The 19757-nt window shown below is 40.5% G+C and overlaps 1 protein-coding gene across 1 annotated transcript in view; it reads right to left on the minus strand.

The window, feature by feature from the left end:
- The window catches only part of adgra2 (adhesion G protein-coupled receptor A2), a 48151-nt gene that overhangs the window by 3318 nt on the left and 25076 nt on the right, over positions 1-19757 (minus strand). The window contains exons 3-17 of the mRNA XM_028034047.1: positions 6761-6832; positions 5835-5906; positions 5669-5740; positions 4828-4991; positions 3745-3958; positions 3487-3651; positions 3204-3402; positions 2973-3122; positions 2470-2631; positions 2033-2233; positions 1729-1918; positions 1080-1288; positions 864-991; positions 656-779; positions 425-573 (exon numbers count right to left, since the gene is read on the minus strand). Of these exons, the coding sequence (XP_027889848.1) occupies positions 425-573; positions 656-779; positions 864-991; positions 1080-1288; positions 1729-1918; positions 2033-2233; positions 2470-2631; positions 2973-3122; positions 3204-3402; positions 3487-3651; positions 3745-3958; positions 4828-4991; positions 5669-5740; positions 5835-5906; positions 6761-6832 (2271 nt within the window). The remainder of the gene's footprint in view (positions 1-424; positions 574-655; positions 780-863; positions 992-1079; positions 1289-1728; positions 1919-2032; positions 2234-2469; positions 2632-2972; positions 3123-3203; positions 3403-3486; positions 3652-3744; positions 3959-4827; positions 4992-5668; positions 5741-5834; positions 5907-6760; positions 6833-19757) is intronic.

The following is a 19757-nucleotide window of genomic DNA, read 5'->3' on the forward strand; positions in this document are numbered from 1 at the left end:
GGTCAGGGGCACAGTGCACAACTGCAGTTTTAAGATCACAGGCAAAGGAAAAAAAGGGTTGGGGAACAGAGGGAAATTGTGATGAAGACAGTGCAGTCCTTGAATCACCCAACTTCAATTTATGACAACTCCCACAGTTTCTGTTCTGTTGGTGTCACAAATTCTTCCTGCCCACATCTCTAAAATGATCCGGTAGCATGTCTTTTTCTTGCCTCACAGCTGTACTCGGTCAGTTCCCCTCCTCCCTTTCTAAATCAGTAGGACTATGGTTATCGGACACAATGACCGCCTTCATGGGATGGCAATTTGGGTGGCCAAGCATGGGAACTTCTGCAACTGTCTAAAGTAAAAAACATATGGACGGCACACAATACTGTCATGGTGCAGAAGGTGAGTATGGGATCATGGTGGCTTGCTCACTGACCTGAGCATAGGTCGCTGAGTAGGTGGAGGGGAAGACTCTCCTTCCGTCTGCCGGGGTGTTCTCCACACAGCCTCTTTGTAAATGACCCTGGCGCTGACCCCAATCCACAGCAGTGTTGACAGAGAGGAGTAGTGAAGAGCGATACCCACCTGTCACATACAGCAGCAATGTGACTGGATGTGAAGCATAACATACAAGTAGTTAAAAATAGCACCGTAAGGTAAAACATACTGCCTGACAGACAAGAGGATAGCTGGTTAGGCTTATGCCTCCTGCATAGATAGCTGATGTCATGGCGATGTGGAAACAGGTATTCAGCAGAGTGTGCCAACTTTTTCTTGATATCTGTATGGAACTGTAGAAAACATACAGAAGAGAAAATTGTTAGAAAGAAGCAGCCAATGGCCAGCGCTAGCAGGACGTTTGACCAACACACTACCTGTGGTGTAGTATGTGCGTAATGATGATGGTGAAGAGGCAGAGAAGCAGCACTGCAGTGCATGCGTAGACCACAGGGTGGAGCACCCTCACAGGGACTAAGCTGGAGTTCGGGAAGGTGGGAACTTCCTAGAGAGAAATTGAACATGAACTGGATGAAGTTTTCATCAACAATCTATCACAGTCATCGGGATTTAACTGAATACGCGTCTGTTACCTGCAGCACTGCATAGTTGCCGAGCACAGAGCAGCGCATCAATGAAGTGCTGCTGTCAGTGTGAACAAGCTGGCAGCCTTGCTGGCTCCAGCCTCCCTGCTTCCCTGGTTCTGTGTGGCTCCACTGGGCTGCCACTGCATCTGTGCCCGGGGTCAAGTGGCGCAGGGACACCCAGATGTGATCAGAATAGTTCCACATGGTGCAGCCATCTGTCACAGAGTGGGAGATATTTGTCAACATAAAACTACACAAATTGTTCTCTGTTCTTAAGTATAAAAATTGCCTGCAAAGAGTTAAAACAAAGGCTCAGATTGCCAGAAAAAGGCAAGGGTTCATGCACTTTTGCCCAGATCTGAAGTTATTTATATAATTTTGTTTTTGCAACAGAAGTGTTTAAGTATCAAGTCTGTAAGATGCAACAAGTGCAACATTGATTAGTAGCACTTGGTGCAATTTGTGAGAGCTAAACATGAATATGTTAAATATCTGATTATCAGATTTTTGGCATTTGAAAACACAAACTTCTTGACTACTAGGTTGTTTAGTCCTTATGAGGATTAATGTTCTCTTTGACTACAGATCAAAAAGAGCTTTAAGATATTTTGTCATAGCAAAATTAAAATAAATTGTTTTTTTTTTGGTTTATTACCAAGGCCTACAAAGATGACAGGAGTGTTGACACTTCGTCTGCGAGATTGTTCAACAGCGTTGCTTGAGTTTGGCAGTAGAGGAAAAAAGCTTCCCGTTCGGAAAGCCACAAACTGCAGCTTGCAGTCCGCAGCAGCATCCGGGGCAAACAAAGTGGCTGGAACAGTCACAGAAGCGAGGGCTACAGAATTCTGAAGAAAAGAACAAAAAAGCAAGCAGATCATAGTAAATGAAGTCCATGATTATGGCTTCACACAAAGAGATACGTTTGGTTGCTAATGGAGCAGCAGAAGGAAAAGCCTCACCTTCAAGGGGAAGTTGGTGAGGGAGATGTTATGGGAGCCAGTGCTGCAACGGAAATGAAGGAGTTGTTGAGGTGCAGACTCTGACGTCTCCACTCCTGGCCGTCCTGTTGGCAACTCGCGGCGGTAATATGCGGTGCAGGTTATACCGGTGAAGTGTGCAGGTCGGATCAGGTGAGCTTCCATTACTATGTTTTTAGACACCTTCAAAAATCAATTTGAATATTAGTGAAAAGAAACACTCCACATATGTTACATACGTTGAAATGAGACGATTTACAACAACCACTCCAAAGCTTTGTTTTATCACACAGGCAAAATAGATTACCAATAATAATTTCATATCCTCACGAGTGCCCTACAATGTTGCTATCACAGAAGTACAAGAAATATGTGTGTCACGAAAACAGATAAAACTTTAGATCAAAATTCTTACGTACCACAGAGAAGTCTTGTGCTCGACCGTGTAACTGAGGCCAGGCTAAAGTTTCCAGAGAGTAGACGATGGAGCTACATGCTCGTTTCTCTCTCTGAGAAAGAGCAAGGATCTGGTCGTCCACCTGCATCAGGTTGCTGCCCATATCAACAATCACCTCCGACAACTACAACAAACACAATTTGTTATTCGTCATCTATAAGGATAAAATCATTAGCGTTAAAAAAAATTCTTATACATAAAAATCTCACTTTATGGTGCAGCAGTTTAAAGGGATGCTTAGTTTTAAAAGCTGTACACAGGTAATGTGTTTGCATAAATTTGTATTCACTGTTAGTATTGATTTCAATTGGATCTTGTTCAGAAAATTGTATAGTTTGGGATAAAAAAAGGGAATTGGAGAATTATAACTTTGTTTAGCTCTTAAAGAAAGATCCAATCAGAAATTGTATCTCAAAACAATATGAGTGCATCTCTAAAGAGAGTGAACTTTGAAAATGTTCTCACCTTTCGCTCCTGCCTGGCATATTTCATAAATCTTTCCATTATCTGGGCAATGTACAGCATTTCTACAGAGTCAGTGAAGCCAGCTACTTCAAGCGTGTATGTCCGCACTTGATAGGCCACGGTGAGGGCGTTGGACGCGTTTATGGGTGTCTAAAATGGAGAAGTAAAACAGGGTGAGTTTTGTTGCCAGGCCTTGAATCAATGTAAGGTGGCATCAGCAGTGTTACCGACCAAAAGGAAGGTATGCAAGACACGAGTGATGTCGTTGGTGTACTGGCAGTTGGAGTAGTCGCCCTCGTGCCACTTTCCAGATCGGTCACAGTATCGGGAGGCTTTTTTCTGCTCCGTTACCCCCTCCACAGACAAGGAGGGGTAACGAAGCTTCAGACAGTACTGATGGGAGGTGATGCCTGCCAGAGTTCTTGGCCACCTGAGGAATAATAAAACACAAAGCTTTCAGTGAAATGCTAAAACTCAAATCTACTCAAAGCAAATCACTGTCATGACAACTAACCGGAACTCCCCACGGTTGTTTATAACTTTATCTTCTGGGCAGAAGGAGGCGCTGTTCTCCAGCACTACGATTTCAACAGTGCGCGAGGCATTGCCCCGCCCAGTAGTGACCACACACTCCCATTCTCCACTTGCCTCCATGTGAACGTCGGATAATATAAGCTCGCTGAATGCAAACAGATTGTTTTAAAAGACTGGCACGTTTTCTACTTGGACAATACATCATAAACAGGTTCTCAAAGAGCAGTAGATACTGTACCTGGTGATGAAGGTGCAATCATGCACCACACTATCCTCCAGCTGGATGCCTCTGTCACGGTCAGATGTCACTACTTGACCATTGTGACGCCAGTGTATGCTGGTGATCTTGTCCATCAAGGCAGCAGTGCAGTGGAATGGCAGCCGGTCGTATCTGAAGACCACCTGACGCTGGGACGGCAGCAGTGAGAGGGTGTGCAGCTCCAGTGGACCGTCTGAGCAGCAAAGTGTTAAAAAACACATGTTTAGCTCTTACAGAGTAAAAACAAACAACATATTTTTAGCCTTTGGACTTTTCCATATTTTGTGACTAAACAACCAAAGCTTTATTGTATCCTCTTGAAATTTTAGGTGATAGAACAATACAATGCAGTGCGTAGTTGTGAGGTGGAAAGAAAAAGATCTTAAAAACACCATATCAGATGAAGCTCTGAACTTTGACTAGGTCATTCAAACACAAGAGAATGCCCTGATCTGAATCATTCCTAAACATTTCAATTGCAGCTCTGCCTGTACGTTTAGGATTCATCTGTTCACCAATTCTGCAGGTTGCAGAATAGGTGATTGTGTAGATTTAGTTTATTTGCTGTGCAAATAAACTAAATCATAGGTTATTTTTGTTGGCAATAAAGGGGGTGAGGGGCAAAAAAAATCCCAGCCATACCTTTCAGATTGTTTTTTTTTAACCCTCCCGCAACTTTATTGTTCAAATTGACCTGTGTAATTTTTCTTTCATGTCTCAGTTCTAGACTACTTTGTGTAAGTCTACTACTTAAATCAGAATAAATTGCAATGAAGTTTGTGATTGCCATGTGACAAAAATTTGCAAAAGTTCTAGCGGTATGAATACTACTGCAAAGAATTGTGCTATGAATTTGCTTTTCAGCCGCAGCCAACTGGACGCAGACAGCAGCAGACAGTTAAAGTAACCCACAGGGATGGATGCCAACATAACATTGCTGAAACTTGTGAAAAGATGGTCTTGAGCTTCATTACAGAGTGACAGTCATTTGCATGGTAATGCTCTCTGAAGTAAAGCGGTAACCCGCCTCATTCCTGCGCCTCAGCGAAGCCAGGAACTCACCACAGCTTAGCTGACTTTCTCTCAGGCCTCGCAGGGGCTTTCCCCTCAAGGTCCTCGGGAAGGCACACAGGGTATCTTCTCCCACACGCACCGAGCTGCTGCGGAGGAAGCTCGGCATCCAATGCAGCCCACAGTCACAGGACAAGTAGTCTGACTCAAAGTTTCTGCGGAGGGAATGATCATTCATTTAAAAAAAGAAAAAGAGTCACGTGAATTCTACCTCTGGTTAAACTCATGGAAAAGCATGGAAATGAAATGAAACAAATGCATGTTGTAGCTGATAAAAACTATAAACTGTCTTAGATTTTCTGCAGTCCTTAGCAGAAGTATTTATTTTTTACAGACTTTTTCACTTTTTGCAACATTATAACCAAAAGTCTCTGCATTATTTTTCCCAGGACTTGTTTTATTCTAATTCTAGAAAATAACAATTCTGTGCAACTAACCATGTTCATGTATTAGAATTGCCTAGTTAAAGTCCAGACCAAAGTTCAACCAAATATCTATTTCAAGCCTTGAATGTTGCTATTCCCATTTGTTCTCCATTTATTTGTAAAGAACAATGAACCATTGTGAGTGAATTGTAGGGACAAATAGTAGCGTATACATGCTACACTTTACATGGTACACTGTAAAAAATTTTGAACATGTAAAAAGTGTACACTTTTCCTTCCAATTCACAATTATACACTACTTTATGTGCTCTTTCACATCCAATCCTAAGAAAACATATCAAATTTTGTGGTTGTAACATGCAAAAAGTGGAAAAGTTTGACTGCCCTACTGAGGAATTGAGTGTAATTGAGCCATAGATTTGAGTCACTTTTTTTTTTTTGCTCACACTAGTTTCAGGGAAGGCAGCTCCTCAAACACTCCTGGATCCAGGGTTGAGATGATGTTGCCAGATAGGTTTCTGTAAAAACATAAATTAGGCATAAACAAGTTCTCTCAGTACCTCAACAGCAAGCCAGAGTTTAACACATTTCAATGTAAGTGATGGGTCTTACAGCCTGGTGAGGTTGGTCAGTCCTAGGAACATGTCTGCGGTCAGGCAGCCAATGCGGTTGTTGGACAGGTCGCTAAGTGTGTGAAAGAACAAAGGAATGTGTTAGCTATTATCAAATGAATATCTCCTTGGCAACAGATTGTTGTGTCTTGACTCATTCATTGCCCTCAGATGCTATATTACGTGTCCATTTGACATGCAGCTGAACTGGGCAGGCCCTCTTCTGTGTCTGCTCAGACCACAGCAGAATGCAAACTTAATTTCAGAATCATAGACGGCTCACATCTAAAAACTCTCCCCGAAGGACCCGGCCAAAGCTTTATCATCGGCAGGGTAAAGCAGGGCCCCTGTTCTACAGTCAACCCCTGAGTGTGATGTATAGCTGAAGCCAGAGAGGGATCTGCTCTGCTGCACCTCTGACACTACCCAGCAGAGAGCTGTCCAGAGCATGTGTTTATCTCCCCCTGTTTGTTTTGAGAAGCCCCAGACCTTGCAGGGAAAATACAAGAAGAAAGAGGAGGGACGAGGACTCACGCGGCGTAGCGCAGACAAACACTTTCGACCCACGCTACAACCAAGCATCGGAGTACAGAGATACAAGACGTGAGCAGCAAGCTGCCGCACAAGGTTGGCTTGTCACATTCGTGCCTTGTGAGGAGACTTGGAGCAGCCCTGATGTTTTCCACATCATGCCACAGGGATGACATCTGATGGTTTCTACTGATGTCAGATGAAAAATTTGAAAACCTCAGGTTTAAACTGAACATAGCAGTTGTTTTATAACATATGTAGCTGCCAAAACAATTAATATCTGTTTAACTCAGCTACTGACTTCTGGATAGAAAAGGGGTTTTCATTAATTTACATTTGCATGTTTGTTGCTCTGTACATAATCACACTTTGAGAGATGTTACTACGTCTACTCACAGCTTCCGAAGCTCAGACAGGCCTTGGAAGGCTCCAGGCATGATGGTGCTGATTAGGTTGTGCTTCAGATCCCTGGAAACAGAAAAAGAGAAATGTTGGTGTATGCATGCAGAGATAATAATCACAAAGATTCTCTGTTTTGCTTTTTATCTGCGTGCAAAATGTTCAGGTTTTATTGTATGTCTGAGCACCATTTCTAGAGAGCAGTCAGTTCACACACCTTGGGTTAAAATGTTGAACATGCAGGTAAAGGATTACATGAAGCCCATTTATGGTACAAATATTTCCTCATTAACAGAAAGCAGAAAACTCTCATTCCAAGTCCAAATGTTGAAAACACAAGTTGAGCTGAAGAGGTCACAGTTTACTGGTTTAAAGTGAAATAAGATAAGATAAGATAAGATAAGATAAATCTTTATTGTCATTGTCACAAGGACAACGAAATTCAAAGGGTGCCATCAGTCGGTGCACATGCCCCAAAACAAAAAATAACTGTCTCACAATTCACACGCAACGCAAGAATCAACAAACTGGCAAAAAAAAAAAAAAAAGTAAGAACAGCCACATTCTCACATACATCATTTATGATGATTAATGGTTGTTTTTGATTGTATTTAGTTTTGTTATTGCCATCGGGTAGAAACTGTCTCTGAGACGATTGGTTCTTGTTCTGGTTGCTCTGTATCAAAATGGAGCAAATGATTGAAGTGATGTTTGTGGACAGTGTGTACACGCCACCGTACACTGTGAAGCATGATGGCTCAGGCATCGTGATGTTGGACCTGATGCATATTAGGCACCAGTGATCAGTTTAATACAGGATATATTGTCTTTTGCTGAACAAAATAAAGGCCATAGAAAGCACTTTTCTGAAACAGTGGCTACACAGCTAAATATTAGTTAAGTAGGGTTACTAGAAAGCTAACTCATCGAGCAATTTGACGAGTTAGCATTTGTAAATGTAGAATTTGTAGCTACATTTGTAGCATACAAATGGGTCTGTGTAGCATACGAATTTACAAAATTTGTAAAGAAAAATGCTACATTTTGAACATCCTAATATTTATTTTTTCTCACTATTATAAATAGATTGTTTGAAGAAATAGATTTTTTTTTTCTTCATGTTTTGACTGAAGCAGCCAGTGCAATGTTCGCAAATCATTCATGTGTTTGGGAGTAAAAGCTATCGTTAGGCTTTGGAGGTTTAATCACCTTTTTAAACATGTTGCTGTTATTTTGAACATAACTGTAAATACATATAAATGTTTGCTGTATGAATTATTACTATCATTTCTGATGCCCACTGTGTTCTGCATTGAAACAGAGGAGATAATACCTTTATCCCTTTCTGGATGTTTCATTTTGTGTTATCTGCTGCTATTATCTCCACCCTTCTCTCGTTTCACTTTCCAAACTATTTGTCAATCTACTCAGCCAGATGTTACCAACCAACCTGCATATGTTTGGAACCAAAGACTTTAATAGCTCAGTGGAAGCAACAGAGCTGAATTATGGAGATGGACAGGTCATGAAAGTTTCTGCTGGAGCTGATATAGAAGTTATTTTTGGCAAAAAAAAAAAAAAAAAAAGATCTGTAATGTTGTTGCTGTTTTTTTTAACCACAATAGCTCAGTAGTATGGAAGTCCTCATGGGACTTTTAGGGCACATTTTCAACAATGATTGTCTGTGATTGCTGCTCTTGACCACACTGCCTCATGCAGTTCAAACCCTCAGGCATCTCCTAACCGCTGCTCGGTCCATTTTCCAGGAGATGGGCTTTTTTTGGACAAACTAGGGTAGGGGAAATTGTTTTAGAAAATGGCTTCCAGCAAAAAAAACAAAAACAAAAAAAAAACTACAACATGCGGTGTGATGGGGCTCCGCTCAACAGATTATTGGTTTTGTCCTGGTCCAAGATCTTTCTAAGCCCTTGCTCATATGATTACAGACGGAAGAGAGGTTCTAATGATGGGGCAGAAGCTTTCTGGCCTCAAACCAAGGCATTGTGTTGGAGAGCACAGCCAAGCTCTGTAAGTGTAAGGCACCGTCTCAGACAGGATGTGAGGAAATGATTATTTTCATAAAGGCTGACACATATTCACTTTTTACCCTCAAGTTAAAACAGATGTATCCAATAATTTACAAAAAAAATAGTGAAGATAAATATAAATACTTTATATTTCTGCATTTGTCAAGTGTTTATGGCTTTGTGGATCTGTTACAGTTTATGTGCTAATTGTCTTACTCTGAATATACTTAGTTTTTTCTGTGTGTCAGTTGGATTTGTTGACCTGGACAGCAGGAGAACAAAGCTCCAGCTTCCTGTTTGTGTGTCGCTGGACTCATTAGCGTGGCGTTGAAAGATGAGGCACTGCTCGCCTTTTCCTCTCCCTGAGGTGTCTCTCTCTCTAACTCTCTCTCTCTCTCTGTCTGTCCCTTTCACAGACATACTAAAGTAAGCGTTTGCTGTGTTAATGCTGACCTCCATGCATTTCAGTCCAAGTTTCCCATTTGGTGATAACGATGCTACAACTATAACCGTGTATGTCGAAAACCAGCTCAGATTTAGTGAGGAAATTGATATTTTGCTTTCAACAAGATAAACAATTAAAATGTTCATATTCTTTTAATAAACCATGTTTGCACTACTGCTGCTGCCATCCTGAAACTATAGTTAGCATAAATTAATTTGCTTTCATTTGGTTATAAGGGGATTATTTTATTAGCCTATTCTGTATTAGTTGATTCTATCTTGCATTGTGTTTCTGTGTTTTTATGATGTAGAGCACTTTGAAATGCCTTGCTGCTAAATGTGCTATACAAATAAAATTTGATTGATTGATTGATAGTGTAATGCCACTTGATTATTTATTTCATGTAGATTTTTGGTCAATGTTCTAACTAATGAGAAAACTTGGGACTCTGTGCAGAGCAAAAAGGAAAAGAGAATTAGTTTATTTTAAATAATAAGTTAGGATGAATATATTAAAATTTCATCCATCAAGTTTCTAAACTTTCTTAGTCCTTCAGCTAACATGTATGTTTTTGGACAGTGTTAAAATGCTTAAATCCACATTACGAATCCAAAATGCTATTTTAAAAAATTGTTTTTGCTTTCAAACTGGTTTAAATTTGGAAGTTTTATCATTGTAACAAATTTGTCATTTGACATTTTAGTGCATAAAAGTCAAAAGACAAAGATGAAGGTTTTGCTAAAAATAGTGTGGCCTAACAAGAACACACAGCAAAGTGAGTATGTTTTGCTGTAAATTGGGGATTTACTGACGTAGACCTGTGTATCCATCTAAGCTGCTGGTTTTAGCCTGAGGTCTCTTTCTTTATTTGTCAAAAGATATTTCTGCTTTCTGAGGAGAATTCAAATCTTCGGTTTACAAGATCACAGCACGGGGTTTCCTTTCATCCCTGCCCATCTGAAGAAACTTGGACAGCTTGTACAAGATGGAATGAGGGAGCGATAGATTATGCTGCACCACAATGAAACATCAGAATATTGGAGGTTGAAAGACAATGCTCAAATTATCCCATCATCTCTTAAACATGTACGCACAATGTTGAAGTAAGCCAGTCTGGTTCTGTTATGTTGAGAGAAGTCTTTTTTTAATCACAAATCATTTTGCAGGGTCATTGTTGTGTGTAGAAACTCAAACGTGGCTTCAGCATCTAACAGGCCACAACAAAATGGCATCTAAAACACAATCAGGTTATAGCAGATCTGTAGAAATCAGGAATGTACTAAGCAACACGATGTTACCAGCTGTCTATCAGTCACACAGCAAGTTTTTGAAGGTGAACCTTTTAACACAATCTAGTGGTGATGCATTAAAAAATGAACTCATGAGTAGAATTGGTCAATTTTCTGCTTGACTGGGAGATGACCTGTGACCAGTCAGAAACCACAGCGTCCAAGCTTTTATTCAATCAATAAATGCATCATACCAAGTGCCGTCTGGTTGCAGTATCAACAACACGATCGCTGTGAGAATTCAACTTAAAGTTATTTACTTTTAGCATCAGTGAGGTGTTCAAAATGGCTTCCAACACAAAATGTGTCATGTCTGTATGGGTTTCTTCAGGCTGTGAGAAGGTGAGAGAGAGCAAGACTTTCAGTACATAACAGAAAGACTTAACTGAGCAGTAGTGCAGTAGTGCAGTAGTGCTCTGTTTGCTTATTTGCAAAGTGTCTATAGAAAGGTTGGCAGACTTTTTTTAAATCACAGAATTAAACACTCTCATACAGGGACTGCCATTTAGGTAATGCTAGCTTTACTTGCTAACATAAGATTGTAAAGCCAGAATAAACTGTCAGATATTGAATAACTGGCTTTGTCTTAAAATGTTAGTGAAACAACTATGAAGTTGTATGATAAGTCATGATGTTGCCTCTGCTGCTAATGTAGCTCATTATTAACTGGCCAGGCTAGATGGAAAATATTTTAAGAGCTCTTAATTATAGGTCTTTGGGAGAAACCTGCTAAAATTTGTATTGGCAAGACAAAGCTTTACAAAAGTAAAGGTCAGGAAAGTTCTGGTTGGTGTATCTCCCCTTAGGATTTGGGTGAAGACATATAAACACATCCCAGATATGTATTTCCTGTCTGAATAAATGGGTGAAAATTTGTTTGTCCATGGATCTACTGGGTAACAATAGCTAACCAACTCTCATTCATCGCGCTCTCTTATCACCAAGCTGGGGAATGTGGAGGAGCTCCCACCGAGCCAGGATGTGAGGCTCATGTGTCGGCCCTTAACACCATCTCAGTCCACCCAGAGCCTCAGGGATTGAGCCTTAGCCATTAACTGTACACTTCTGATATATTTCCAGCCTTATTTTTAACCTACAGTAGCTTTAGCTCCAGGTTTCACCTCAAACTGAGGCGATGACTTGTGTCTACTCCCTCTAGAGTTGGCTTTCGCTCTCCCTGACAACAACTTCAAAGCTCAGCGGTCTTGACACTGATGACAACAGTTGTCACAGAGGGAGAGGACAAATGCAGAGAGAAGAGATACTTTGAAGCCTCATTATTGCTGACAGTGAATATATATTTGTCTAAGATCCTAGAAATAAATGTAGCTTTATTCTTCTTCTTCTACTGTGCTCCTCAGAAGCAGCATTTTTCAAAAAGCAGCATTGCTGTTGTTGAATCACGACTGTGAGCGGTTCGTCTTCTTAAGTTTCAGATTATGGACTCCAAAGTGCAGTGCGCTATCCAATTCTCTAAATGTGGCCTGTATCACTTGACTGTGACAGACTCAAGCTCCCTCCCTGCCAAAAAAAGAGTCATTGTCTGACATCTGAGGCTGCAATTAAGAATGTCCTCTTTTTTCTCTTCATTCCTCATAAACTCCCCCTGATCAATGGAGCTGTTCCTCCGGCTGTTCTGAAGAGTCACCCTCTGCGGGTGTGCAGGCGATGAGCACCTGGGCCCCATGCAGTCCTACAGAGGAGCCGTGTGCTCCTACGGCAGCGGGAGGGTTTTAATGGAGACGTGGAGTGCTCTATTATCAGCAGGCCAGCAGCAGGGCCTGGAGAGCGGACATTGTTTGAGCCTTTGGGCCAGGAGGGAGCTGGAAAAAGCACAGGAACTAAGCAGTGGCCGCTCATTATCGCCAGACTCTCTGTGGTCCACATCGTGAATGGACCAGTTTTCAGACTTCTCACCTGGTTAAATAAAGATTAAATATTAAACAAGGAGTGGAATCAAGAATTTCCTGCTGATAATTATTCAAGAAAAAGAAATACCAATTAGGAGATCAAATCTTTACTTTAAATGCACCTTTCCCTTGATTTCAGACCAGTTTGTTTCTAATAAGTACCTGGTATTAACTTGCACCTTGGCTGCTGACAGAGATCACTGGAGACCATTCCTATGCCGCGTGTCATTTCCTGTCTGGTTGGCGTCTCTCGCTGAGGCCCTCACTCGTTTATTTTTACAGTTTCCTTTTTCTGCTTTTTTTACTAGCTAGCTTTCCCTCAGGGGGAGGGGTAGGTGGGTTAGAGGATTCAAAACTGAGCAAAAATTGCCCCTGCGTTTGGCCCTGTGGAGCCCACCTCCCTACTCAACAACACACTTGCTCACAATGGGGTCTCTGTAATGCAGGGCCCAAACGAGCTCCTGCCTTCCCCCAAAACAGGAAACCAGGATTTGCAGAGCTCTTGTTTTTTATACTAATTTCCTGCTATGCTGCTCCTTCCCCAGATTATTTTCTTTCTTTTTTTTCTGGTTCCTCTCAGATTGGACACACCTGATTGACTTTAGGGTTGGAAGTAACTGCTGTGCCAGGAAACATCAAGAAACAAAAGGTACAATTACTTTCATAAATCTGGTGTTATGCCAGCTGGAATGTGCTCGAAATACGTATGTCTCTACAAGCATATAAAATTTTTCATTGATCATTATGTGCAGATTGCACGCACGATAGACGTGGACATAAACTCTGCATGGCAATCAGCAGTCTGAACGGGCATGTTTTTAAAAGCATACTTTTATTTGAATTCTCATATTACCTTAGTTGATTATATGTTTCTATAATCTGTAGCACAAAGAGATGAAGACCGTCCCTGCCAAGAGAAACACTGTAACCATTACTGACTCCAGCTGAGGCTTGTTGAGAGGCCAAACTCAGTGGTTTTTAAGAGACCTACAACCAATCAAAGTATCCAAAAACAGACATTTCAGTTATGGGTTTGATGGCAGAGTACCTTGCAAAAGTTTTAAACCTCCTTGAACCTTTTCGTATTTTATGACAGTAAAACTTCAATGTGCAGTTTATTTGAAATGTATGCTATCAATCAACGCAAGGTAGTGCGTAATAGTGGAGCATAAAAGGTTTTCAATATATTTTAGAAACAGAAATCTAGAACGTATGGTGTGCATTTGTGTTCATTCTGCACTGAAAGGCCTTTAACACTTATCAGTTCCATGTTTGCACATCTTTTAATCCACTCTTATGTGCAAAGTAGCTCAAACTCAGACAGATCAGATGGATCATGACAGGGAACAGCAATTTTCAAGTCTTGCTGTAAATCCTCAGTTTGGACTTTGACTGGACCATTCTAATACCTAAATATGTTTCGATCTGAACAGTTTTAGAATAGATCAGGCTGTTTGCTTAGCTGCTTCATTTTAACCAGTTTCCCTAACCATGTTCAACATGGTGTCGGTGCACTGAAGTCGCGTTTGACATCAGTTTCTCAGTAAATTTATTCCTCCAACAAAAGTTTTAAAGACAGCTTTTCACTTTTTTTTTCATCAAACTGAAGTCAATATTACTAATTGACTTCTCATTGAAAAGGAATGTTTTTTCCAGTAGGTGGATCACAGCCTGCAGAGAGCCTAAAATGGAAGGAATGACCAGAGAGCCAAAGAGCTGACATGTAGAAAAAGAGGAAAAGGAGCAGAAACGGAAGTGAAGGAAGCAAGTCCAGAGACTGCTTGAGTGCCTCCAGAGGAAAAAATGCCAACATGTTTGCAGAAAGAGTATGTGACAAAGCAAGGGGGATATGAAGCATACAATTTAGTAATGGACTTATGAGACGACTTGCTCGCTGTTTGAATAAACCCCCAGAGCCTTGACTGAGCTAGGCTTGCAATACAAACACACCCCTTTCCTACAGTTTATCTGAAAGACACATCTGGAGTCTATCAACTCCAGCAGCACCCCCTTTTCTGTTTCCACTCTCGAGTACGCTTAACCCCTTCCTCACCCACTCCACCCCTTAATGTCATACAGTCTTATTAGGTAACTTCTGCCTAACAAGCAGCGACTCACTGTTGTGTGGGTGAAAACAGACTTACGCAAATGTGCATTTTGTTGTTAAGTGGAAACAAGATTCCTGTCTGTAACCTCCACTGCTGTCCTTTGTTTCCTTTGGAGTGGTGGGTTGCTGCAATCTGACCCTCGTCTTACTGAGCCTATTCAAGACTGAGAGGCTTCTCGCCATTTCTGAAAACGATCCACTGTTTTTAACCCACTATACTGCTTCCCACTTTTGATATATCATGAATATAATTTCCTAAGCCTAGGCAGATGTAAAGTTAATCTCTGTTAATATAAGACAAACTGTAGTCGTACATTTTTGTCTTTCTAACCCTTCATCTTCCTCTTCACGATCCTCTCTGTTCAACCACTAGCGTACCATGTTTAGCCAGCTTGGCTCCACTTCCCTTGTATCAGATGGTAAAGTTGTTTAAGTTGGACCTCTTCCTAACCCCAGCTACACAGAATGGCAGAGGTAATTTTGCAGTTCGCTCAAGAGAGACCCAGTCACTGTGACCAAATGCAACCTTCTTGTAAAAGCAGGCAATATCGTTTCCAAAGGTTATGAGTTGGGTTTGACTAAGCATGAGGTAGTAAAGAATGTCAAGGTTTTAAAATGGTTTATGGTTCAAAACCACAAAAATTTTCCATCCAACTGTTGCTCCAGTTCAGGGTCCTTTTTATGAGACATCAGAGAAAGTGTCGGAGTGACCCGGGTTTTCTCCAGCTGCATGGGCACAGCACTGACCCTCCCACATCTGTTGCTGCACCCTGCCAGTCAGCTGGCTGAAGGAAATCACTACCACTTTCCCTGGTGTGGAATCTTAAGGATCATCATCCATCACATTTATTATGTGTGGCAATAACTCTCACACTTCTGAATCTCCGTCTTATGCTGAAGAAGGAGGCTGCCTGTAAGTGTAGTGATATAGTAACAGCACAAAAGCTGATGGGTTAATTAATCACCACATTGATTAAAGGAGTAATTAGTAGCATCATCCAGAAAATTGTAGATTAAATTAGATACAGGTTGTAATATCTATTTTGGTTTGAGGCAGTCTGAAATTGGGACATATTACATTATTAATTAATGATAAATGATAACCTGGAGGGCAGAGAGTCGTTTGTTAAGATCAAATCCAGGAGGTGGGTTGATTGAGGCTGCGAGAAGCAGACACTTCTGACACTCTGTTGGTCACTAGTCTTCACTTACAGGGTCTTGTTTGTCATATTAAAAGTACATTTTGAAAATAACTTTAAGCAGGTATTAAACTAAATCCACATTTCAGTTTTCACAAATATATATAAATATATATTTTGGTCTGATGTAATATTCTAATTTTAAATGTCATGTTTTCATTAACTATACTTACCAAAAATGCAAGCTTTCAAGTAGCCATCTGTGTGTAGCTAATCTATAATGTGTTTCACTTTGTGATAAATTCACTTTTTACATTTATTGAATGAAAATAATACTCTTTCTACACTCTTAGCATCATAGCATGCATCGTTTCGTGTATGTGTCAGATTAGTTTGCACACATTATATGTGCATCACCATAACAACATTTACACGATTGCTTATCAAATATCGCAGCAATAACTCAATAGAACCATCACTTCATCTCGTGAAAACACTTTAGTCGAATTGATGAAGATTCATTACATCAGCATGCCGAATGCTTGAAATCAAAAGCCAAACTGATAGTGTGACAATATATTCAATTAAATTGGCTAATATTTATCTGACCACTAGGAGGCTTTCATAAGCATTAAATTACATTACTAAATGTTCTATTGATTCTCAAATATTGAAAAAATATTAATTTAAAATACAGTGTTAATTTCAATAAATATGTACAGTTTAAATTGGGAGACATCAAAAGTGACACACGGACTCTAAAAACTTGACACGGCTCCACATCACTTTTTCACAGTTATTGTTTTGACTGCAGTAGCAGTAATAGTTGCTTTAGTTTCAAATTAAAATAACTAGATCCTGCTATTTTGTTTAAAACTATTGTGTACATAAAATAATATCATGAAACTGTTTTCTAAGCATATCATCTTATTCTCTTGTTTTACATGTGTAAATCAAAACTAACCCTAAATTTCCTGCTGTTGAAGAAAGCGAATATGAAATCCGCCTAATATTTTGTGTGCATTCTTCTCTAAAATGCAGCAGGCACAGCAATATTTTTACTGTACCTACTGTGTTGGTCACTTCAGACTCTTTTGGTGACATATCCCATCATGCTGCCAACACCTCAAACCATCAAATACTCCCAACCACAAGCCTGGCTCCTGCCTCTCAGAGCTGTCCACTTCAAACACCCTGCTGATGCCTCATCCATCATCAGTGCTGGCCTCTGCACCCCTCCTCTCTGCACCCTCTCTCCATGTTGGGTGAACAGACCTGGTAATGAGGGCCCCTTGTGCCCTGTCTGCCTGTCCCGTGTCCCATGGTGCAGTGGGGCCTAGTTGGACAGTAGCCAAACTGCCTGGGCTCTCTTTACTCATTATTCTCATTACCTTACCTCAAATCAGCACAGGACAGGCTGCTGGGATCTGTCCACAACTCATAAAGTTCTTGGCTCTTTAGTGCAGCTGCCAGTGAGAGCTTCTGTCATTAAGGGTTTGCACTGAGGTGGAGAAACTCAAATAAGTACAGAAGAAGAGGACTCATGGTGGATCTTAAAGGGACTTTTGAAGTAAGGCTCTGTTAAGGTTGCAAGCAGGTAATATATTACCTGCAGATAAATTGTCTTGTAGGAGTCATGTTAACTTTGAATACACAAATACCATGGCTTTACGGTACTGACACAAATATTTAATATGCATACATAACACATAAAGCCCATATCACCGCAGCTAGCTACTGAAAATAGATGAAGTTCATGGGTCCTGATCCATCCCAGAGTAACTTTTAGATTTGTCTCTAGGTCAAACTAATGAACTTAAAACCACTTAACCAGACCTCACTTTAAAAATCCAGAACTATCTTGTAAAGGTAAATTATTGTGCATGCAAAGAGCATGGACTGCCCCAGGATCCAGATATGATTAATGGTTGTGTTCAGCCTTATAGTGGTGGAACGACACAAGGTATTCCAAGATTCAAATGTAGCTGTTGGATGGAAAGTCAGTTTAAAAGAGTTACAAAAACACAGCAGTCCAGTAAAAGGGCAAAACCAAACAAGCCTAAATTGCTCCTCGGTACTTGGGTGGTTTGGCAGATTTTGAAGGCAACAGTGGCTTTGAGGCGTTTTGTCCCAATGAAAGAGCTAACTGTGTGGACTGCTGCGCTGTCTGGCCCCAGCCTGAAGGAGGGTGGCCTGCCCACGAGCTGGATTCTCCCAACACCAGCAGATCAGTCTGCTTTCAGCACTGAATAGATGATGGTGAGAGCAGAGTGTAGGGGTGAATGTGTGTGTGTCTACCAGAAGAATTACCAGACACTTTTAAAAATAACAGTCTATACGTTAAGCTTTCCATATTAGGAAGTAAAGAAGTCGATGTTGGAGTCACACCAGAAATAGACCAAAACTGTGTGTGTGGGTGTGTGTGTGTGTGTGTGTGTGTGTGTAGTTAAGGGAGCAGGCTTTGTTTATCCTTGTCACTTTGGGGCAGAGATGCAGTGTAATTCCCTGATGTGTGTTTACTCAGCCCCAGTGGGCTGGCCTTTGATTACAGCACTGACCACATAATATGAGTAAGTGTTCACAACTACTGCAAATGACAAGCACATGTAGACGCCAAACTGGAAACAATGAGAGGACCTGAGGAGTCACTGTGGGGCGAGGAGACAAAACAAAAACTGTAATCTCGCAGTATGACGAAAACTAACAGTGAAACCTTTGCTGTAAGCTCACATCCCAGTCGATCCCATCAAACCCTTCCAAGGCTACAACTGTAAATTTCAATGGGCGTTTTTTTATTTTTATTTTATTTTATTTCTTTTACAACAGACGGTGATTTTCCTATGAGCTCAAGTGTAATTACAAGCTACGTTGAGTACTCAATTAAAAGTTGGAGACGTATGAGTGAGCGGTAGACCTCCACTGCTTTGCCTTAGAGAGGAGGCCGAGGCTGCGGCGGAGGAGTGAAATGCGGTCCGCATGATTTATGTTATCTCTTCACAAGCTTGCATCTCCCACTGTGGACCATAAGCGACTGTCTGTGTTAGTTGAACTCCATGTTGTAGTGAATACAAACACATATATCTGACCTTTCCTTCTGCAGGTCATTTTCAAATCTTGTTGATTTCAAAGTGTCCTCCAGGAAGAGGGCCACCATCAAATCTCATTGTTGGACATTGAGATTTGACAACATTTCTCCCGCAAATGTCGTCAGAGGTTCTGACATGTGAAAAAAAGTATTATTTGAATTTTTATAAGCACTTTAATGCCTGAATTTATGTATAATTATAAATACTTTTAATTCAATCTGTATCTACAAATAAAACATATGAATCTTGATATTTAGTATGCAAATGAGCTAAGTTAGGCTTAACTCTTACTGTTGTTTCCAGAGCAATCTTTCATATGAGTAGAATATGTATTTGAAGGCATTAGTGTACATTTACCACCTTGGCTGTGTAAGTAGTTTGAAGCAAATTCATACATAAATAGCTTGCAATGAGTTTATTTACATATAAATGATCTAAATCAGAACTTCAGAAAGGTTTAATTAGTAAATAACTAATGCACGATGAGTCATGACTTTAAACATTGGTTAACATACAAAACCATGACGCAGGTAAATATTCTGTGCTGCTTATGTTACATCTGACTTCAACTTTTCATACTGTTGGCCATCCGACCCTGTTAAATGGGCCAAAAAAGGTGTTGGGTTAGTATATCAGGTTCTGTTTTGAAGTGGTTGTCCTCATTCTTATCCAGTAAATTAGTCTTCTTGTTCAGTTTGGTGTTACACAGGGTACTGTTTTAGGCCCATAGTTGTTTTTGCTCTCTCTGCTCCCTCTTGGTTCCATACTGTCATATTTTATTAATATCTCTGGTCATTGCTATGCAGATGATATCCGGCTGTACATTTCTTTTCCTCCTAACGAGGTTTCCAAACTGCACAATTTGATAAAAGGCCTACATTCAATAAAAAAGCTGGATGTCTAACTGTTTTCTGAAATTAGATGAAGAAAAATAATAATCTTTGCACCAGATAAATTAACTGTAAAGTTAAAGGAAATCCTTGGTTTTTCT

This window comes from Xiphophorus couchianus, chromosome 12 (assembly GCF_001444195.1).
Source record: "Xiphophorus couchianus chromosome 12, X_couchianus-1.0, whole genome shotgun sequence".
NCBI classification, from domain to species: domain Eukaryota; kingdom Metazoa; phylum Chordata; class Actinopteri; order Cyprinodontiformes; family Poeciliidae; genus Xiphophorus; species Xiphophorus couchianus.